Here is a 22,451-nt window from a genome sequence, read left to right on the forward strand (position 1 = left end):
ACAGGCCATTAGTACAACGATAAATGACAACAATAACAGTTAAGCAATTCAATAAATATAATTTTCTGTGTTTTCCATTTCAAAATAAAGAGCATTTAAAATATGATGCATTCATGTATGGAAAGTGAAATCCATAGATTTACCTCAATTAACTATTGAAATGCTGCTCATGTGTTAACACATCAGTAATAATAATCGAAAATATCTGACAGAGAGCAGGCTGCTGTATAAAGATTTTTTTTTTTTAAATCATACTTACTTTGGGTGCTCTGTGGAGTTTTCGTGTAAACAAATACAAGTTATGTTCACTGTTTGTAACCAAAATGCATTGTGGGTATCCTTGGCGTGTAACAAGCATATACTGAGTGCATTTCCTTCCTAATTAAACATCTGAAAACATTTGAAATCGTTTGCATCCTTGTTTGCTTGCTAATGATCTTGTCAGCTGCCTCTGCTGGTGCATTGCTACCTTTCTTGACGCGCTACTGTGATCTGTTTAGCCAATGCTGCATGTCTGCACTAGTATCAAACACACTTTATTGTGCCATATAAATAGGACTGTTGATCAGATACAAGACTCCTCAAAGAGTTTCCTCTTATTGACTTTGAACTGTGTGAGTCAATGACTTCTCTCTTTTTAGCATCAGCCAATAGAAAGGAAACTCAAAAGCAAATATTTTTGAAAAGTCCTCATGGCCTAGATTTTTAAATGCAACGCTCAGAGACTGTCTAATTCTATTTTTGGTCAGCTCGTCATCATGCCTTCATTCTGCCACTCGTGGAAGAGAATAATTTGTCGCTAGATCTACAAAATAATGTTTCCAAGTTAATTCTGGACTATGAACAAACGTCAAATATTAAAATGTACCCTCACGTGAATTCTGAAATATTTCTGGAGCGTGACCTAAACTAACGACCTCCAAGAATAATTAATTTTTAACCGTTAGTTAAACAATATCTATTTTTGTCTTGCCCCTGCCTCTTTCTTTTATTTCCCTTTGAACCCAAACACTGATAAACAAGGGGGCCACTCATGGACAATGTGATCTGCGATGTTACTGAAAACGGGGATCATCATACGCTAATACACACACACACACACGCACACCTCAGAGCGTGTTTCTCATTAGTTGTCCCACCCGTCTGTTTGGTCAAAGTCCAACACGGGTCATGGGACACTACCTCTCTGCATGTCTGGTATCATGAGACATGTGTTAGTGGACTTTAACACTGACACACACACACAGATGTGCAGGCAGTTCATTTACACATCACGCATTTCGGATGTTTTAAGCAGTTAGCCACTATTTGAAAGTATTAAGAAAATACATAATGCAGTATTTCTGAAAATTTTAGCAGAAATATTTCAGGTGATTTGTGTTCATGGATCCATCACTGAAGTCATAAAGGAGATTCTGAGGCTGGTAGACAAAGTTGAAATAGTTTGGATGACACGGCTGAGATTCAACAGATTGTGTGAACACATTCACTCTAGTTGTACCCATTGTTCAACTCGTGACTGACTTATTGTCAGTGTGTCATCATACCAGCCTGCAGCTGCAGACAGCATAAGACTTTCCTTATCATGATGCCTAAGATTGACCTTACTCAGCTTCTAGACAAGCCTGTTTCGTCTGTATTAATTTTGTCAAAGTTCAGTTATTATATACACACAGAGGAGTGCATGACATCACCTGCTGCACCTGCATGTGGGCCTTCGTCACATGTGCAGGGTTGCTGTCAATTATAATCCTCTGACGGAAGGAAAGTCATAAAATTAGACACAAACTATTAATTCAAAGTAATAACTTTTCTATAGCATTAAAGTTTGATTTGACTCGTACACACACACACAACAGCAACATACATATATGCAATATATTTCCACATAACTTATCTGCAGTACCACGGAGAATTAAAGAGAGAGCGAGACGGAGGGACTGAAACAGACAGACGGATATCAGCAGGCAGATTGCAGAACTTATTCACAGCGTTTGGCTTTCAATAACAGTTTAATTGGATTGCTGCAGTTCCATCTCGTGATCCTTTCAACTGTCAGCAGGAATCCTCATGAGCACCTGTAAAAGGCCATAACTCAGTTTCTCTCATTTTCCGTTGCCCTCTTGTCTTTGTGAGGACACTGACTTGACCTTGCTGCCTTTCTCACACTACAAAGTTATATTCACTGCCCAACTGTCCATTCGTGAAGGCTGTTTGAACATTTATTCCATATCCTTGATATTAGATGTCATTTTCCTCCTCTAGTTTAGTTTTTGTCAGCACTAGTTAAAGAAAAACTTACTAGTCACTCTTTTTCAGCCACTTTTCTTTCACTATTTCCATAATAATGTCCTTTTGTGAGCATTTAACACCATCCAACTTCTAAACGCCATTCAATGTGAGATCCTGGACACATGTTGTCACCTTCAGCAGCCTTGGCACGCCTTGGGATCAATAATCGTTGGGAAATAAATACTATAAATAACTTTGGCACTTCCATTTAATCACTACTATTGACCAGTCAAAGCTGCACTGGAATACCATGGAATTTCACCCAGGACTATTCTGAGTATTAGCCTGTGTTTACTTATCCACCAGAGTGTTTATTTCTAATGTTTTGGACTTTCACCGGGTACTGACCGTATTGATTTAAAGATACAAATAGTCCCACAGCAACAAAACAACAATTTTAAATCAAAATAGATTACAGTAGATGTTAACCTTAAAGATGATTTGTTCCTGCTTTTAGTTTACAAATGACATAATAATAAAATATTGAACAACTGAAAAAACAAGATGGCTTGTCCTACAAAATTACTGTTGACACGTAGATTTTTAATACGTGTATATCAAAAATATCAACATGATTCATTACAAGAAATAAGAAATATGAAGATGAATAATGATCTAAAGAAAACAAAACAAAGAAGTGACAAGTCTTTAAAAGAATACCATACACACTTCAAATAAAAGAGATGTTCATCAGAAATATATCTACTTCTGTAAAATATGTATTCAATCACAAACCCTTTCATTTCATTAAGGATGTGTGTTGTGTAATAGCTGGAGATGAAGGGGATCCTTCAGCATCCATCCTGTAACTTTAAGTCACATGACTTACATAACCTCTCTAATGCAGGACATGACATTATTGGTTTTCACTTTACAAATGTGAACAGTGACACGACGCACATGACTCCAACTTGTCCTACTGTGCTCTCAATTACAAACTATGTGGACTCATTCAACTACATTATTGAATCAGCAGCTAACTATTCTGAGTGCAGTCAGCTGAGTGTGTGGCAGCTTTCAGAAATTTAAAAAACTACAGTTTTGGTAAAGCATCCTGCTTGATCTACTGTAAAACTGCAAGTAGTCTGTCTACTTTGACCATTTCTAAGTGTGTGAGCTACTAAACTTTGGCTTTTTAATGGAAACATACCTTTTAATTTGCATATTACTTACTTGAAGTGGGATCTACCTTGTTTTTCCAAATGTGCTAACATTGCATTTACTCATATGTTCTGGTTCAAATAGTTAATTATTTATATAAATAAAAATCTGTGTGGTCTCTCCATCGCTGGGGAATGCAAGTACAGTAGTGAGGACTGGGGTTTGTTTGGTCTTATAGGCAGCGCCAGGTAACGGCTCAGGGTTTAACCACCTGGATGTGCATGAAACTCTCACGGTTGAATCATCAGTACAAACACATACCAACCGCATTGAAATAAGTCAGGTTCAGCAAAAAGAGCCAAAGGTGCGTATTAAAACATTAGAAGCTAAGTCTGCTATGAATCCCACGGCATTGACCCAAGAAACAGCCAATCGGCGGGCTGTAAACTCCAATGTTTAGACTGTCTTTGGGTTAACGAGTTCACTTTTATACAGACATTTTCAATGATATCAGTAACTACGGCACAGCATTGTAAAATTCCAAGAGCAGATAATCAATATGGGAGATAACAGATATTGAGACAGAGTAATTAAAAACGAGATCATTATTGTGTGGGTGTGTAGGACTGGCTAGGTTTACCTGAATGCATTTTGTTAAGGAAAAAAATGCTCAATGTCTTGTGTTTTGAACAAATGCAGATTAACTTCAACGCAAGATTTATTCATGAAAAAATACCATATCAAATTGTGCTTCGTTTACATCTGCTCAGATTTTTTTCACTACATTGGGAAAAGACCATGAAACTGCATGTTCCCTGCCTACTATCAAAGCACTTAATAGCCCTGGGCTAACTTGTGCTTAATGTTTATGTGGATCTACAGCAATGTATCACCACGCTAAGATCATAGAGGAACATTTCTTTTTAAAAGGAACCTTATAAATGCTTCAAATAAGAAAATGGCCTCGGTTTAAGGCCTGATAAATTAATGTCCAGACGTCAGTGGTCATTTCTAGACAGTACCCTTTTTAATCTCCAGTCAAACAAGTGGTCAACACATCATGGCAACGCTTGTCTGAAATAGATTTAGTATCAAAGGTACATCATAAGAATTTGGCCTCAAATCCAGGTTAAGCATGCGAGAGTTCGACTGCTGAAGCCAAACACAAACACCACACCCTTAACACACTTTCGAGAATGTTAAGGGTGCAAAGCTGAACATCCTCCAATTTCTGTGTTCATATCCATTAGTGTTAGTGGTACGGATAAAGTCTTATCAACGTACGTGCAATTATAATTAAAGTTATACTATGCAGGATTTTCTTTAAAATTTTATCAAAATACATAAAAACAAAAAATCCCTCTCAGTCATCACTCATGTGTCGGTGTCTGTATCTGCAGAGATCTTGCCTTCTACATGTTGTTCCTATTATTTTGCTGTGTTTCTGGAGAAATATAGTTTGATTGTTGAGCCTCAGGCCTAGTCCACACGTTCACGGGTAGTTTTAGAAACGCATTCTGAGACGTCCCCAGAGTTTCCTCATCGCACGGAGGATATAACACATGTGAAAATTGCTGTTAGAAGATAACAAGGCACACTCTGACGTCAAACAAAGGAGACAAGCCAAAAAACACTGGTTTTCCTGAACTGAAATGCCGTTTACGTGTATACAGAAGGCCAAAACGCATAGAAAAAGCTTCATTTTAAGAAATACCCGTGTACGTGTGTGCAGGGCCTTAATCCCAGTCTGTCAAATACCACCAACGCAAAGCGTCTGTATTTGAACACCTGCGTTAGATTCAACAATCAGCTTGATTACAAAGAGCAACCGACAAATCCTGCACAGCATTAGATACTGTGATATAGTAAGTTCAATTGAAAAACCCTTTATAGATTAAATATCGCTAATCCAGTAAGTCAAGCATCTGGCATGTGAAAATCCTACTGCTATTACACAGTCCAGCCATTGGCATGCAAGACGGCTGTACACACCTCGAATTAAACTCAACACTAATATGAATGTGTTGTGTTTCTTTTTTTTTTTTTTTTAATTTTGACTCAGACTTGATTTTTCAATGGGAAATCACAAACCGTGTGACACACAGTATTTAAACATGGCCGTCTGTGCACGATGAGATCAAGGCTCCAGCACCTAAACAACGCAGCTCTGATTCATTCACCGCTGTGCATGTGAACAGTGCATGATCAGGGCGGAGATGCCGTGACGTCACGCGCCAGGCCGACCAATGGCGGCGTCTGTTTTCCAGCCTATGATTGTACAGTAAATACTATGAGCTCTGCCCCCTTCCCTCGCGCTGCAGCGATGAAAGCAGAGGGATAAACGGAGACACACGCACAGTGGATGTGCCATTAAAAACTGTTTATTAGGAGCTGAGATATCCGTCTGTCAGGAGCAGCTCTCCGGTGGTCCGGCCCGAAGATAAGAAACCAAATCTGTTAGTGAGTGCGAGACCTGAGCAACCTACAGCGACAGAGGGGAGGGGGGGGGTTAACGGCGGCCCACTGCAGTCTGAATCACCGGAGACTCGCCCCACCGCCGGCTCATCATCGACGTCTTTTGCCCGGCCTGCGTGAGCATCCTCTCGGAGGTAAAAGGAAAGCAACGGGAAGGGACGGGACCCAAGCCCGCGTTTGACCCTCTGCCGCAGCCCCGAGGTGCGCTGCTTGGCGGAGCACAGTAAATAATGAGCCAAAGGGACACGCTGGTTCACTTGTTCGCCGGAGGGTGAGTCAGACAGTTATTATTTATTTTAGATATGGTGTTTTCTTTCTTATGAACCGCGCTGCTACACCAACCGTCGTCTGGTTTGTCCAGCTAGCTAACAAGGGCCGTGTTTTACGCAGCGCGTGCATGTGCAACTGGCGTTACCCCTGGCAGCTGTGTGCACGTCAGTCACGTATAGGTACACACTTCCTGTCATCGCTTCAAAATACATCCATATGTGCTGTAAAAACTGCAAGAACTGTAGGATAGAGAGCAATTATATGCTTAGATGTGTCTTCGTAGATACTACTAGTACATCAGTAGCGCGTAGCTTTTTAAAAATCGATTTATGCCTGTAATTATCAACTTCTTCTATTCAAGAACGCTTTTATTTTGAAGGCAATTTCAATGTATTTCCGGGCTCGTTGCTGCTCTCGCTAGCTTGATGATCTTCTCCAACTGCAGCAGCAGAGTCAATCATTTTCTCCTGTGATGTAGCATTTTAACAATGCTATGTCAATGTCATTGACAGGTCTGTTTATGTGGAGTCAACAGTGTAATTAATTATGTATATTTAGTTTCTGCATTGACGTTAATACGCTATTATTGAGCCCACGACTCCTGTAACTTGTCCTTCAAGGTCCCAGATGCAGTAGATGAGCATTACCCTGCAAACCATCTAATAATGTTCTCACATGTAATGTTTTTTGCTGCATGTCTAGCTGTTTAACTCCAAACTGTACGTGCAAGGTCATTTTAGTCTTAAAATTAAAAGTTTTCCTGCTGTTTTTGAGGATCTTTTGTGATCCACTTCAGGCCACGACCACTACTCAAACTGGTGACCCATATAATGGGTGATTCTCATTCACAAGCCTGTAGACAGGCCCGACAACTTGTTCATCAAAGAAAATGTAAACACAGACTGTGAAATCTAGCAGTTTATTGGCATACTGTGTGTCTTGTTTTTGCTCTATTGTCCTCAGTGTCTCTGCGTCTGTTCCCTCTGCTTTCATCTCTGCACCAAGCCATTGACATTCAAATGTGTCAATCTTGCCACAGCAAAACTCTTCTGTTATCTCTCTTTTGTGAGGCAGTTCACATCTAAGAAGAGCACAAGACACATTTCATCATCTTAAATATAAAAAATCTGATTTGTCTTCCCTAAAAATCCTGAGCAGCAGGCCTCAGCACGGTGCTTCCTCCCACGGCCACTGAGACACACACATGCAGCAGACAGCGTAGCTCCGAAAGTAGGCCAAGGGTCACCGCTGCCTGTGAGCATGAATGTGGGTCGGTCTTTTGAAAGGTAAATATAGCTGGTGCTACTCAAAAGAGACTGTAGGGAGAGGAATTCACTGCCTACCGCCAGGATGTCAGTCTTCACCACTATAACTAGTATTTCCATAACCTGACCTACAGAGCGTTCATATGGGTTGTCATTGCAATAGACAGCAAGCACTTTCCAGCTTTGTGGTGCTTTGATTGTAAAGCTCTGTCCTATTATGGAAAGCTGCCTTTGCTGAAAGCAGAGAGGATCAGTGACTGTGCATCTGTGGCACGATGGCAGAACATTGTTTTGAGGTGACGTCTGGTAGCCTTTGGCTTTTAAAATTAAAGTACATCATATCAGTGAAACGGATAATACAGTAATATTTATCTGTTATCTGTTTTCAATAATGAAGATAAACTTTATTGCAATTAGATTGGCTTCAGTTTGTTTACATGCAGATGGCCTCAGTCAGAATAGAGGTCAATGTCGAAACATGATCATGAGTTGTCTTTGGTTCATTTGTAGGCAGTCATGGTTTTATTTACAGTGTGTGTATGTGTGTGTGTGAGCTCAGTGAGCTAGCTGAACAGCAGTCTAATTTTAATGACGCCTCATTTTCGCCTTCTCAGATGGCAAAAGTCAGCAAAGTGGTCACACTTACGCTGAGCCGCGGACCAATTTCTACTGAACTAGATGAAGAAGTTGGTCACTGTTAGCTGGCAGCTTACACATGGCACTATCTTGCATATCGCAATACCAGGTCATGTTGTGTGGAAGTGTTCCTGCTCCTAGATAAATTTAGAGCTGAAAGGAATAACAGATCATGTTGCCAGTGATGGGGGAGATCAGTATTAGAGGATGGTTTTGAAAAAAATATGGTAACCAGGCAAAGAATAGATGTGAATACATACATACAATATAATAATAATGATAATAATAACAGTATATTGTGTTTATTGATAGCTTTCAAAGATGCTTAACATGACAAATTTAATAAAATATAAAGGAGCAAGAAAACCAAAATGCAAAAGAAGTGCTATATATGATATATGAAGTGGTATGTATGTTATCAATCTCTTTTTGACCAGTGTGAAAGTGTCACCATGTTTTCCCCCTTTCCTTTCTTAATCTGCATCCTCCTTCCTTTCTTCCTTCTAGATGTGGTGGCACAGTGGGCGCTATTCTGACTTGTCCTCTGGAGGTTGTGAAGACCAGACTGCAGTCCTCTGCCATCACTCTTTACATCTCTGAAGTCCAGCTCAGCACCGTCAATGGGGCCAGTGTGGCACGTGTGGCTCCACCAGGGCCTCTGCACTGTCTCAAGTAAGAAGAATGACGTTAAATGTTAATTGCACTAACTTTACTTGATCAGGGATGATCACTGCGGGAACCATACCCTAAAATGTGTCTGAATCTGAAGTAATCTTGAGTTGCATTGCACACTCAATATATGTGCAAAGACGGGAACAACGGGGAGAAGGTCTGAAAGATGCAAATGATGTTCGCTGAAGTTTTGTACTCTTCCGTGAAAGCCACACACAGTCTGTGTTTGTTGTCACAGCAAATGTCCATGCCAGTTGGTGAACTTGACCATCTGGCTGTTCAGACCTACTGTAGTCTGTGATACTCTAAAGTGACTCTGCAGTAATAATGAAACGGGTCATTTGTATGTCCTGTGTCACTACAGTCTGTTTACAATGAGTCTTATTTTACACTTCAACCTTCTACACTGTTTCCTATAAGCAAATGCTCTTGTAGAGGATATTTATCCAGCTCAATGTGACACTTTGAAAGCTCATCGAGTCTGAATGCAACATCACAATAAGAAAACTGACTCTGACAGTTGATTCAGCCCGTTGCTGGGTCACTGTGATGTGTTTTTATCCTATTGTCCAACACAATTGATGTAAAAGCTGAACTAATGTCCAACCCGTCACATACAGCTACAAACATGAAATTGTTTGCAGAAATGGTTGACGTGTCCTGGGGAGTATGTTTCAACTTGTTGCGACAATGCAACAGATTGGAAGTCCCGCCTCAAGTATTTTCTGTCATTGGCGTTCAGGAACAAAATGCATAAGTTTAAGCCTCATTTTGACCTTAAAGCTCTGTGGCTGTTTTTGGTACCTTCCTTAAACAACTACCGGGAAATCCAGTATAAGAAAGTCACTATAAATTGTTCCTGTTTATGCATCATGATCTTTCATTACTCTTCTCATTGGACTGTGGAAAGTTACAGAAAGATGGGAAGTGAGAGTGAAGGGGAATCCAACATTGGTAAGGTGTTTATTTGCAACCTTCTTTTAGCCAGTGTGGTTGGACACTCATAGTTAACGTTGGTCACTGAGGGATTAACGGTATTAAGCACATCACACAGTATTAAACATATTGCATAATGCAAAAAGCTGCAGTGTAATTTTTCCACAGCTAAAGGTTTGCATTGATGATCTTACAAAAAGTCTTGGGACAAACCTCTCATATCTAAGGAAAAAAATACAGAATTGTAAAATTAAATTAAGCTTAGCCGTGACATGTAGGCAAAATGCTGATCTTGCACAAAGTAGTGAACCACTTTCTTACACTTGTTTGACTAAAATGGTGATTCATTCTCAGTGGCTATTGCAATAGTTTGAATGTTTTCTTTGTCACGTTGCCTGCATTAACGAGGCTTTGTTAACAATGCTTCCTCAGAATTTTTCTTATGAACACTGTACTAAGGCCTTCTTTCAATTACTTAATCGAGGCATTGTTTCATGCTCAATTTTAGTTCTGTGCTAACATAAATCAACTTCTTGGGTTGTCGCCACTATTACATGACGCAGAGAGGAGCGGGGGAAAAGAGGGAAGAGAAGGAAAGGAAAAGACTTCACACGAGTCAAAGTAGGTCAACATGCAGTGAGGTGCAGGCATTGTTCCAGTGTAGAGCAGAGTATGATTTACACTGTCGCTCCAAGCTCTGTGTGTTTTGTGGTTTGGGCAAATAGTGTGTGCTCTTGAGGAGATTGCACAGTACACAAACCCACAAGCTGAAAAAAATTACAGCTGCATCAAGAAACATCCGGACTATGTCTTTTTTTTTTAATTGTGTGGGACAGCTCAAATCGAGCTACCGAGTCTATCATAAATCTGTCATCTCCCCCAAAAGACCAGTTTATAATTTGGCCCAAAGGACTTTTTTTATTGTCTTTTGTGTCTCTTTACTTTTTTCCCAGGATGACTTTTCTTTGGATGTCATTTTTGATGTACTGCATCACAGTTCAAGTGAAAACGTGCGTTTAAGTTGAATGGGGTTAGTGGGTTAGGGGACAGATGAACAATCTCTGAACTCGGGTGACAACTAAAGGTGAACACGTGAGCCGCCATCATGATAGCACAACCGCAAACACCACCAGGACAAGGACACACCTGTCATTATTTCTGGGTCAGCCAGTGTGTTGAGTGATCCTGTGCATAATGTCAGGCTGTATTTAGTGTCAAGTCCTGGCAAATTGTCCATAAAGTATTATTTACTGATACACATGCTCAGGGCACCCACATTTGATTTAAATTTAGCTACGAACAGAGATGTTTTGGCAAATGAAATGCTATCTCTCCAGTATGACCTCTTTCTGTTCCCTGTGGTGCCCCTTAAATATCAATGTTTATGTATTATTAAAAGAATAGTTTGAAATATTGGGAGATAGTTATTTGCTTTCTTGCTGAGAGTTAGATGAGAAGATTGATCTTGATCTTGTGTTTGTACAGTAAACATGAGACTTGCAACAGCCTTTGTACAGAAACAGGCTTGCTTTCTGGTCATTGTGCTGACATAAGCTAATCCGCTACTGGTGTCTTTAATGTCTTTTAACTAGAGACCACTTTGGCACTGCACTAGGTCCAAGACTCACCTGTTAGTCCTGAGACTGGGAAATCTACTTTAAATTAGAACAATCGGCAAAACGTTTGTATAAGTAGCCAATCCAATGGTCGATCAATTAAAAGCACATTATATGGATGTTAACTGTTTGTTTGCTTTGTTTGCTGATGGAATAACCAAGAGAACACAAATCTCAATCTATCTCTCCGCAGGTTAATTCTCGAGAAAGAGGGACCCCGTTCCCTCTTCAGAGGACTGGGACCCAACCTTGTGGGTGTGGCACCTTCCAGGTATGTACAGTATTGTCTTCAGTATTGTGGGTGTGCTATATGTTTATAAGAAACTTAAAGAATGAACCACTGTTATCAGGACCACTAGACCTCTTATCAGAGAATAAAAGGTATTTCTGCGTCATTTACTTCATGTGTTACATCAAACCTGGGCACACATTTTGTTGAGGAATGTATTTACTTTGCTTGATCGCCTTAGCTTTTATTACCAAGCTTTCATCTCATTAGGAGCTTATGTCTGCAGCAATAATAGCAGGCCACAAATACAGAAAGAAGGGAGCTAAACTCGCTGAAATGCGATGGAAATCTGCTTCATATCCCACAGGAAACGAGCAGGTTCTCTCTTTCTTAGCTCGGCTGGTAACGGTTGCATAACAGCCTGAACCCAGTCAATCAAAGTCTGAATGAAACGGCACAACAGCTGGCACTGGCCAGCTGTGACACCCTCGTCATGTGACTGTTGTTGTTGTGTATTATCACAATGGAGTTCCTATAGTCAGACAGTTGTGTTTGTGTCCAATCCCCCACCCTGACCTGTCTAGTTCTCCCTAGCTACTGCTGCATCACATGGCCATTGTCATCCTCTTCCCGTTGGTTCGTTGTGGTTTCTATCTCTCTATCTGAGTCATCCCTTCCATATTCTTATCCTCTTCTCTCTCTCCATGTTTGTCATTCAGTATACAAATGCAGAATTGTTCTGTCCACTCGGTCCTTCACTGTCTATGCTGTCTCACCCTGTCAGACTCGGACTGTCAGAGGGGTAAAAAATGCCCTCGGGTGTGTGTATGTGTCTTTCCCATGGGCTAGTTGTCCAGCTGTGGAAATGTCCGCTTGTTTCCTGGTCATGGCAGCTATAGCACACTGTGCTATAGGAAGATATTGTTACATAAGTAGTAAGCCTGATGAACTCATTGGCCTCCTGCAATCTGCAGGGTGTCGTTTTATGAACCACATGTCCTTAATTTCTTCAGTGTTTTCCAATATTCCCCATTGAACCTGTTTTTATGTAGTACTAAATTTACTCAAATCTTTCCAGGCAGTATCATCCTAATACTAAAATATTAATACTTAAGACATGATTTATTTTTGCATGCCTCCAGATACCACATATGTTTTTTACTGCACAATTAATCAAGATTTAATCAAAATTGCAATACAACCAAATGTAATAACCAAATAGCAAGAAGCTGCAATTTTTTGGGTGAAGGTAAAATGTGTGGCAATATAATAAAGTACTGTAGTGCTTCAGAGATGCCCTGGCCAACAAATCTTGCTTTCCAGATTTTCTTTACATTATTTTCCCTAAATAAATTGTTAAAATCCCTAAATAAACCTTTAAAATCATGATGATTGTTGGGGTTTGTACCAAACAAACATGCTTTCTCACACCTGAACCAAAGGGACCTTTTATTAAAAAATTGCACCCTCTGTGATCATCCACACTTGGACAAATGAATTTGCTGTCACTTGAGGATTAGATAGAGAAAAGCTAAATCTAATGTCAGTGCAGAGACTTCATTGAAGTTTTTCATATTGGTCGTCATGAGCAACACTTGATAATCTCCATTCATTATTCAGAGCAGTCAAATTCATCACTTTGGTCTTCAGCTGCCAGCAGTAAAGTCTAAGTGATCCTTCGACTAAGATACTCTAAAAAATGGCCAAATGACTCTGGGTTATTGATCAACATGCCGCCTTCAGTGTCTGCGTAGTTTATGATAGATACAGCGGAAGATTCCAGTTTTGAAGATTTATAGCAACATGAGATGACATATTTCCACTCCATTTAATCACAGTCTAGATAAACTTTCCAACGTAATATAATTAATGAAATAACTGATTTATTACTTTATTTATCTGTCGGTGGAGGTCTGGGTTGCTGGGCTACAGAGTTATTCTCTCCTATTATAATTAGGAAACAGCACTCTGACGCTGGAAAGCTAAAAAAAAAAAATTCTGATGCTAATGAGATCGCGGTCCACTGGGCATGCTGCTGGCGTTCATTAGCAACACACACAACACATGTACATGCAGAACAGCTTGCACCGGCAGCATCGCTCATTACGTATAAGAGATGCACATACACATTCAGGCTCACTCTCATAATTCATCTCTCATCTGCAGTGCAGCATGATTATGTTGTGCATGCGTGATCTCAATGAAGAACGAGGACAGGGAGCGGAGGTCAGCGGGTTTAATTCCACTCAGCAGAAATGTTGACTAAATCCTGTGATTTTATTTAGTGAGGAGAATCATGGGAGATAAATCTGCTACTAAAGCGTGCCATGAGATTGAGATGCACATGCATGCAGACACACACAGGCACAGATAAACTTCTCTCAGTGGCTTGCTTTTAGACTACATATTAGCTTGGTTTATCCCTGCATGGCCTCATGTAAAATTTAGGCAGTATCTAATTTCAGGCAATTAAAATAATATTCTTTTATATTTAATGCAGATAACTTAACGCTACTCCTTATATAGATTATGCAGGTAGTTTTTTCCTTTTGTTACTCAACTTGTGGTTCCACTTAGTAATATTTTACATCGCAACTGAATTCCTGAATGTTCTTCATTCATTTTTTGTTTTAAATGTTTAATTTTGTTCACTGTGCATGTGTTAAGAAAATCAAGAAGAGCAATGTTTTCTCCCAATATTTTCTTATTAGTTCGTGTTAAGCCCTTTTCACCGATGCCGTCTATCCCTGAAATGGTCGGGGAACACTTCCTGCATGGGGTTCATGTGTAAATGGCAGCAGGGATCGACACACAGGGAAATCTGTTCCAATCTCAAGACTTTTGAGGGAGCATGCAAGCAATGACATTGCAGGGAAAAGCACATAAAGGGTTAGGTCCGTCTGACGACAGAAGCTGTCACATTGAATTAGTTAATCAATCACGAGACCCTGCTGATGAGATGTCGCCTTGTCTTGCAAATTTGTTGAACATTAGAACAATGGGTTACGCTTTATATTGAGGTCCTTGTAATATGCGTTAGTGATTTACTACCTTGGTGTTGTAAAATCACAATAAATCAACCTTTACCCTTTTTTGTTTAGTAAGTAATAAAGCCCTCATAAGTCCTGATAAGATTCTTATTTACATTAATCAGTATATACGTGTAAATGATAGCGTAATAAACACATTTATTGTTAGATTATTAAACATTTATTAGCACTTATAAGAAACTTGTTAACAGACTGCTTAAGAATGAAGAATGAAAAGCCTGATGAGTTTCCTATGTTTATAATAGCATTACAAATGTATTGAGTTAAACAAACTTACCTATTATTGCTTTTTTAAACTATCTTTTGTTGCATTACTCAGATTAGTACTTTATTTTGCATTTATTGGCAGACAACTACATATTTATTTAGTTAAGAGCATTCAGCTCCTCGTCTGCCATGTTCCTGTCAAAGTAAGAGATGTCTTCTGCTGTGTACACATGTATCCGGCCTTTCCCCGTCTTCTTCTGTTGATTGAGATGGAAATTGGCCTCTGCAATCTGCTGCACTGTACTTTGCCCCATTTTTTCCGACATTGCCACGACACGTTCCTGAATGTAGCTGCATGTATGAATAGTGAAAAGCACTTTTGTTGCCTGAAAGGTTATCTGAGTAATTAATCTGGAGCTATGTGTGAAAGAGTTGCAGTTAATCTTGATCTCTGTCTTGTCTGCCACAGGGCGATCTACTTCGCGGCCTATTCAACAGCCAAGGAGAAGCTGAATGGGGTGCTGGAGCCAGACTCTACCCAGGTGCACATGGTGTCGGCTGGGATGGCAGGTAATGATGGCTCCTTCTCCCCCTCCCTGCTGTCTGTTTGTCACTGTGTGTCGCTGAGTGTTATATCTGTCTGTCTGTCTCTCTGTCAGTCTGCCTGAGCAGTGTTAATCACTGATGGGTTTTATATATATATATGAATATAAAGACATTATTCAGTTTGTCTTCATCAGACGGATTTCATTTTTCTTTATCCTTTCATCATTGATTTTGTCACAATTTAAAAATATCAGAGTTTCACGTCATTCTCTTCCCCCTTTATATACCCCTCCCCTAACCATATACATGTGTGGGATGGTGGGATTTTCTCAAATTTTAAAAGCTTGTGAATTCCTAAAGCATGCTAAGGCTAACTAATAACACATGTTATAAGTAGTCGTTATGTAGATGTTTCATGTGTAGAAATATGAAATATAAATAAACGATAGGGGGTTTATCAGAAAGCACAATTTGAGACTCTCAGGATCAAACTGACCTAAACCTTGATTGTGGTGAAAACAGCCTCGTGCTTTGATTACTGTGTCACCAAGCCAGACAAGATACATTTAATAATGTTGTAAAGTCTTTACAGTCCAACACAATGAAATGATTTCAAAGTAAAGAGTTAATCTCCCATCTAGCATTAAAGGAAAATGCACAGTGAAACCATGCCAGTGACACAGTCACAAAGCATATCTTTACTGCTCCCACTTACCAGCTTCTCTACCCAGATAATCCAGTATCATTGTTCTACCAGTATCGGTCTCAGACTTTAATATACTAAAACCAAATGAGAGACGGCACACTGGCAATTTCTGGCTGTAATGTGCCACTGCTGGCATTTATACCATGACTGAAGAAGAAAACCACATGGTCCTCAAAGTTTAGGTTGTGCTTTCCTGCTCTCCTAGCCCCCTTTTGTCCCCCTTTGTCCTCCATTATTTTTATTTCCTCCCCTCCTTTTTTGCTCCTTTTATTCATTCATTTTGAGGCCTCTCCGGAGGACTCTGTAAATGGTTTAACATCCCAGTTGTTACTTAAACAGTGTGGTCTGGGCCCCCTTCTTTGCTCTGTGTGTATAGAGGAGAGAGCACGGCCCCGAAAGGTCAACCGGGGCCCCTGGCACTCAGGCGGACGCGTCAGGTAGCACCCCATTTCTTTACACTGGTATGATGAAAACCATGGTGATTTTTATGAATATTAGAAAGTTCATAATGGTTATTCATTTTGTAATGATATTACCATTGCTTATGGCAATGTGTTTGCTGCTGGATTGTAGTTTTAGGTTTGTTTATTGCTTAGTCTTGACACACACCTCCTTCCCTTAGCCTGTTAGTAAAGGTAAAGTGATGACACATACTTTTGTAGATTTTATGTTGTCAGAACAAAAGAAATGCTAACCTTGTCACCTCTACAGAAAGTTGTAATGGATGTGCTCCATTTTGTCTTTTGTCGTCATCCACCATCAGTCATTTCTGTCCGAGGACAATCTGTACCGGCCAGTATTTTGACACGACTTCCTCTTTTTAAATTAGTTTGAGGTCAAGAAGAGAGTTTGGCTTAACATTTAAACCCCCATAGTACTAGAGCCAGTTTAGAGAATATATATAAGTACTTGAATGTGAACTAGATGCAGCGAAGTCACCGACATGCAAACTTAAGCACAACATATAGTGAGTTTTTCCATTATGTTGTACACATTTCCTCATCAGCATGGCAGCTGCATTTGTTTATCGTACCTTTCAATAATTACCAACCACATTTCTGTAGCTGTACTATACAGTTCAAATGTGATACTTAGACTTCTTGTTTATGTCTTTTAACATGCAAATATTGCATATTCAAGCTTGTCAGTACTGACAAAAATAGCCTGAGTGGGTGAACATCTTAACATTCACCGCTGTGCCTTGATAATTGCTTCCAGTTTTGTGAAGTCGCTTTGTGGAGTCACTGTCTCTCATGGCCTCCCTGCTCCGAATTATGGGCTTCCTTACATTCGGGTGAGGGAGGCGGGTCTCACCACTTCCCTTCGACTTATTTTCCCTTCCAGGATTTAATCTAAAGCATGCTCGCTTTCTCTGAATGTAGGTCAAATTCCTCTGGAGAAATTGCGCAGGGATCATGTGTCTATAGAGGGAACATTATGCATAACGTGCAGCAGCATGCCTATTTACAGATGCAGTTCTTCAGAGGTTCACCTCATGGACAAGTTCAAGGACTAGTTCAAGGACTATAATAGCTTCTATAGGTGGTAGAGCACGACTGAGACTCAATATTTGCATGATCCCTCGTATGTAATGGAGGCAGAATATTTTACCCTTTAACAATAAACTTTATTGTCAGAGATGGCATCAATGCACTGAAATGATCTTAGTTGCTTCATGTCATGTCTACATTTTTATATACTACATTATTGGTTGCAATTATAAACATTAAGCTTTTACTTTAACAATAAGTATTGAGACTTACACATGTAAGGGATAAGTGGAGAACAGGTATTTTTCCACTGAGGTTTCCATTTCTAGTGTCCTTTTGTGTGACATTGAAGAGGACTCGTCTGTTAGCTCCTTCGGGAGTGATTTGATCCGTTTTTCGCGAAACATGCCGCCTCTCAGGAGACACAAGTGCGAGGACGTTTTACTGTTATTTTTACATTCATCCCAGTTTGTATTTGGGGCTGACAGTTACCCATTGTTCCACTTCATTGATTCACTTCACTTTGATCATTCTCTTCATCCATAAGGCCAGCACTTATTTATAAAATGGCCTCCTCCAGTCCTTTCATCACCATTGTCCACCGCTAACAATCTGTTGTACACAACGACAAGGTTAGCATTTCCTGCCTCTTTTTTAAATCAATTGAATTTGATTTTGTTCTTTCTCTAATATGTAGATTATAAACTGATAATGGCAAAATGATTCTGAAGGATACTTCCTTAATTTTAATTTCTGCCTTTGTATTTGTACTGTACCTCACTCTGGTGAGACGTAGCTGGAGTTTTGGATTGGGTTGGTTTCTATTCAGTCAACATTTTCTTTATTCCAGTTAATAAGGAGTAAAGAGAGACATAAATCTTAATAAAGTGGAAGTAAAAGAAATGTAAAAAACATATAAGTTAAAGTTGATGGGGCTTAGAGTTGGGATTAGACTTTGGGGAAAGATGGGGGGGAGGCCAGTCCTCCCCCTCCCATCTCTTCTCCACTACCTGTACAGTACCAATGGGTTGGGGTGGGTGGTTGACTGGTGGGGTTGGGGGTGGATGTGACTGCTGCTTGTGTGTGACTGTGGTACAGAAAAGCCTGTGTCTATTTTAGGGCTTTACTGTAAAGCTTTCACCCCTGCGTGATTGGGTGGGACACCCCCGCCATCTGAGCCCCCCATATCTGCAGGCTACTAGCTGCAGCGGGGAGGAGCTGGAGGAGCTTTGCCCCTCCCTCGTGAGTACACGCCATAGACGCTACTTCCTTCTACTTCCCTCTTTTTTCTTCTTCCTCTTTTTCTTCTTCTCTTCAACAGACCTGTGTCATCCTCTCTTCTTCATGCAGTTGCCATAACGTAGGGCTGTGTTGCATTGAAGCAGTAGATGTGTCTCTTTAGAGTCTCGTCTTAGCTGTTTTCTGCAAACGGCCATCTTTTATTCCTCTATGTCACATCACTTGTATCAGAAACTTTTAGAGACACTTTGTGGCGTTTCCTAATGATACAACATGATCATTAATTAGCTTTACACCCTACATATCAAACTTTATATTGCAGTATATTCCCTGAGTGTTCCTACTTAACAAACACACATATGTAAATAATCAAAAATAAGTGCATGCAAACACTCACATCTGCTTGATATGGATTTTCTGCACATAATTGCATTTTTAATGCACTTTCAGGGACCCCATTATTAACTGGACCCAGTTTCAGACTAAGCTAACATGGATATTGGCTGTGAATGCGGCTAAATATATATAAAAAAGTTTCCTCACCACTATTAGGAAGTGAAGACCGCTCAAGTAAAGACTTTCCACTTTACTCCTGCTGAATAGTTGAAGAATCTCCTCCGTATAACATTTAGTTTCTCTGTGCTGTTGTAGAACCAGTATCAGACCTACAGTCTGCTAACCACTGGTTCGTTAAATGTCATAGAATAAACATTAAGATGTTAATGTTAATTGACAAATAGAGGGAGCACAATCATATTGCTGAAGTAACTACAGGAGAACATTTGGAACAATGTGAAAACCGAGAATTAAACCTGTGTTGTGACTGTTGTGTAATGACAGATTTGCTTGTAATAAGGCCAGCACTCATATGTGTATTACAAAGCACATTGAGAGTGTAATGATATAAAAAGAACAACACCCTGCCTCTGTAAGCTCTTAAAGATTAGCTCGTGTTTTAATTGCAAATGATTTTTATAAGAAACACAAGAGCTCTCATTAGCATTTCAAACAAATGAATCAGACGGCAGGATAATGATAATCTGCCACACTTAAAGGACTAAAATGAATATGTTGCCTGTTCTCATTTCCCAGTGTTTGCAGTCAGATATTCTTTTAATATGAAAAGAAATCGCTCACAGCTGCTGCCTTCATGCACTGTTGTTAGTTTGATATTTACTTCAGGAAGAGAGCTGTTGTTTACATACACCTGTGTAGCATTTCACATGAAGAGGATCAATAAGTGAATATGGAAAAGCATCTATCTGGAACTGAATTAGTGATTTTTCAGAAAGATTACAGACATGGTCCCAAATAATCTAAACAATAATTCTCTGATCCTGTTTAGTGAAGTGCTTTCTCACTGTCCTTGTACAGTATAGATTTAATGTTTAATGTAGATGATTAGATTGTGCTCTTCCAAATGTCTCTGCATCTGTCTGAACCTCTGACCTCTTCTGAATCTCCCAGGGTTCACCGCCATCACAGCCACCAATCCCATCTGGCTGATCAAGACCCGTCTGCAGCTGGAAACAAGGTGAGCAGCCTCGAACCTTAAAGTCTACAAGTGGACTGGGTTGTATGAATGAATTACAATGAAATTATAGTGGTTTTGGACTTAAATTAAAAAAGACTCTCTATGATTACAGAAACCGGGGCGAGCGGCGAATGAACGCATTCGAGTGCGTGCGGCGAGTGTACCAGATGGACGGCCTGCGAGGTTTCTACAGGGGCATGTCAGCCTCGTACGCTGGCATCTCTGAGACTGTTATCCATTTTGTCATCTATGAGAGCATCAAACGTAAACTGCGGGAGTCCAAGGCCCACGCCAGTATGGACGAAGAGGAGGAGTCTGTCAAAGATGCCTCAGACTTTGTGGGCATGATGCTCGCTGCAGCCACCTCCAAGACCTGTGCCACATCTATCGCATATCCTCACGGTAAGCTTCTGTTTCACTCAGCATACTCTTTTAAAAACATGAGCCATGACATGAACAGCGAATGATATCACAAAAATGTTTTTTATTATCTGTAAGACTCGCAAAACAAAACTGCGCTTTGAAATTTTAAAAATCCACATTCTAGTGACCTAAGATGATGTTTGCAGGTGAAAAAGAGGCCAAAGGCAGATGAAAATGTTTGCTTTGCAAAACGTCTGTGTATGTGTGGACAAGGCCTTCAACAAGTCTTTTTCTCAAACAGAAGTAAATAGTTCATTTGTTGGGGATTGTTGAAGTCTCAGAAATAAGTGTATTCACTTTGTTGAGAAGAGGTAGAGGAGAAAATCAATATAAATGTCTGTGCATCGAGAGCCAGGTGTCGATTATCTTAAATCCAATCTGCACCTGTAACGCTTTTCAGTTAACTTGTATCTTGTTTGTTTAATTTTAAGACAAACACAAAGGTACAAACTTGAATTTGTACTTTTCACAGGGAGGAAACATGCTGCATTGTGAGTGACCCACTTGTATTGGAAAATATCATGATGCACTTACAGTATAAATATCACGATCAGTCTCCACCTACGTACAGCTCAAAGCTGAATACAAGAGTTCTGATACTGTTAGGATTGTCCAAACGTCATTCTGGGACAAAACCGGTGTATCGAGTAGATGATTCACAGCAGGTAAAGGTTGGAGCAGGCTAATGGACAGCTCGTAGACCAAGAGAGGGATAAATAAACCGCTTTTAATGTTAATGTGAGTGTCAATTATGGGAATGTAGCTCTAGAGGGACTATACAACACTCATAGGCAAGGATAGCTAATAGTGAATGTAACACAGTTTTCTTCCTCTACTCTCAAATTGCAGAGGTGATCCGGACACGGCTACGAGAGGAAGGCAGCAGGTATCGCTCCTTCTTCCAAACTCTCCTCACAGTACCCAGGGAGGAAGGATACCGGGCGCTGTACCGCGGCCTCACCACCCACCTTGTCAGACAGATTCCCAACACCGCCATCATGATGTGTACATATGAAGTGGTGGTCTACCTGCTCGGCCGCTAGCCCACCATGTACGCCTCCTTCCTGTGTGAAGAGGCAGACAGTTAGCAAATGACTGAGAAGGAGGGCCGAGAAGAAGTGTGGACAAAATGGCAAAATGAAGACCAAAGGAAAAAGAACCGATTCTAGTGGACCATCTATCCATCCACCCATCATCTTACATCCTTTGCAGGGGGACTGGAGCTGATCACAGCTGACATTGGGCATCGGACAGGCAATTTTACACCAGTTAAGCTGCATGTCTTTGGAAGCCAAAGGGAACACCCAGAGGAAACTCATGCAGACACCAACACGCGAAGTCCGCACTGTAAGGCCTTGGCCTTCTCGCAGTCGGGCGACAGTGCTGACCTCTGCTCCACTGTGCCACCTCTTGTGTACCAGAAGAGGACAAATCAACAAAAGATCAAACAGTTTGAAAAGAGAAAAGCCCTTTGTCACCAAATTAAGCATCGTCACCTCCAGTTCCCTTTATCAGACCTCTGGATCAGATAGGGCACTACAGTTCACAGAAGAAGACGAGAAACTGACAGGAAAGCCACAGAACGAGTTTGGCAACTGTTAAACAGACGGTATCTCTGAAGGAAAAAAAAATTTAAGCACAATTCAGTGGCCTTAACAGAAAGGGTTTGGTCCTTCTCTTTGAGTGCCGAGTGAAAAGCAACCTGGTTCACTCTCAGATAGAGATGATTTTGTGGAAGGGGAATGCTTGGAGGCAACTGATCTT

General features: G+C 40.3%; 1 protein-coding gene across 1 annotated transcript; it reads left to right on the forward strand.

The window, feature by feature from the left end:
- The first annotated feature begins 5,689 nt into the window (after window positions 1–5,689).
- Window positions 5,690–22,233, forward strand: slc25a36a (solute carrier family 25 member 36a). The gene is made up of 7 exons (XM_084368478.1): window positions 5,690–6,139; window positions 8,547–8,711; window positions 11,457–11,534; window positions 15,219–15,319; window positions 20,198–20,264; window positions 20,377–20,666; window positions 21,537–22,233. Exons 1-7 carry the CDS (start codon window positions 6,099–6,101, stop codon window positions 21,728–21,730), a joined length of 936 nt encoding a protein of 311 aa, XP_084224604.1. The 5' UTR covers window positions 5,690–6,098; the 3' UTR covers window positions 21,731–22,233.
- The last annotated feature ends 218 nt before the right edge of the window (window positions 22,234–22,451 follow it).

Source organism: Pagrus pagrus (assembly GCF_965226575.1).
Source record: "Pagrus pagrus genome assembly, chromosome: 12".
NCBI lineage: Eukaryota > Metazoa > Chordata > Actinopteri > Spariformes > Sparidae > Pagrus > Pagrus pagrus.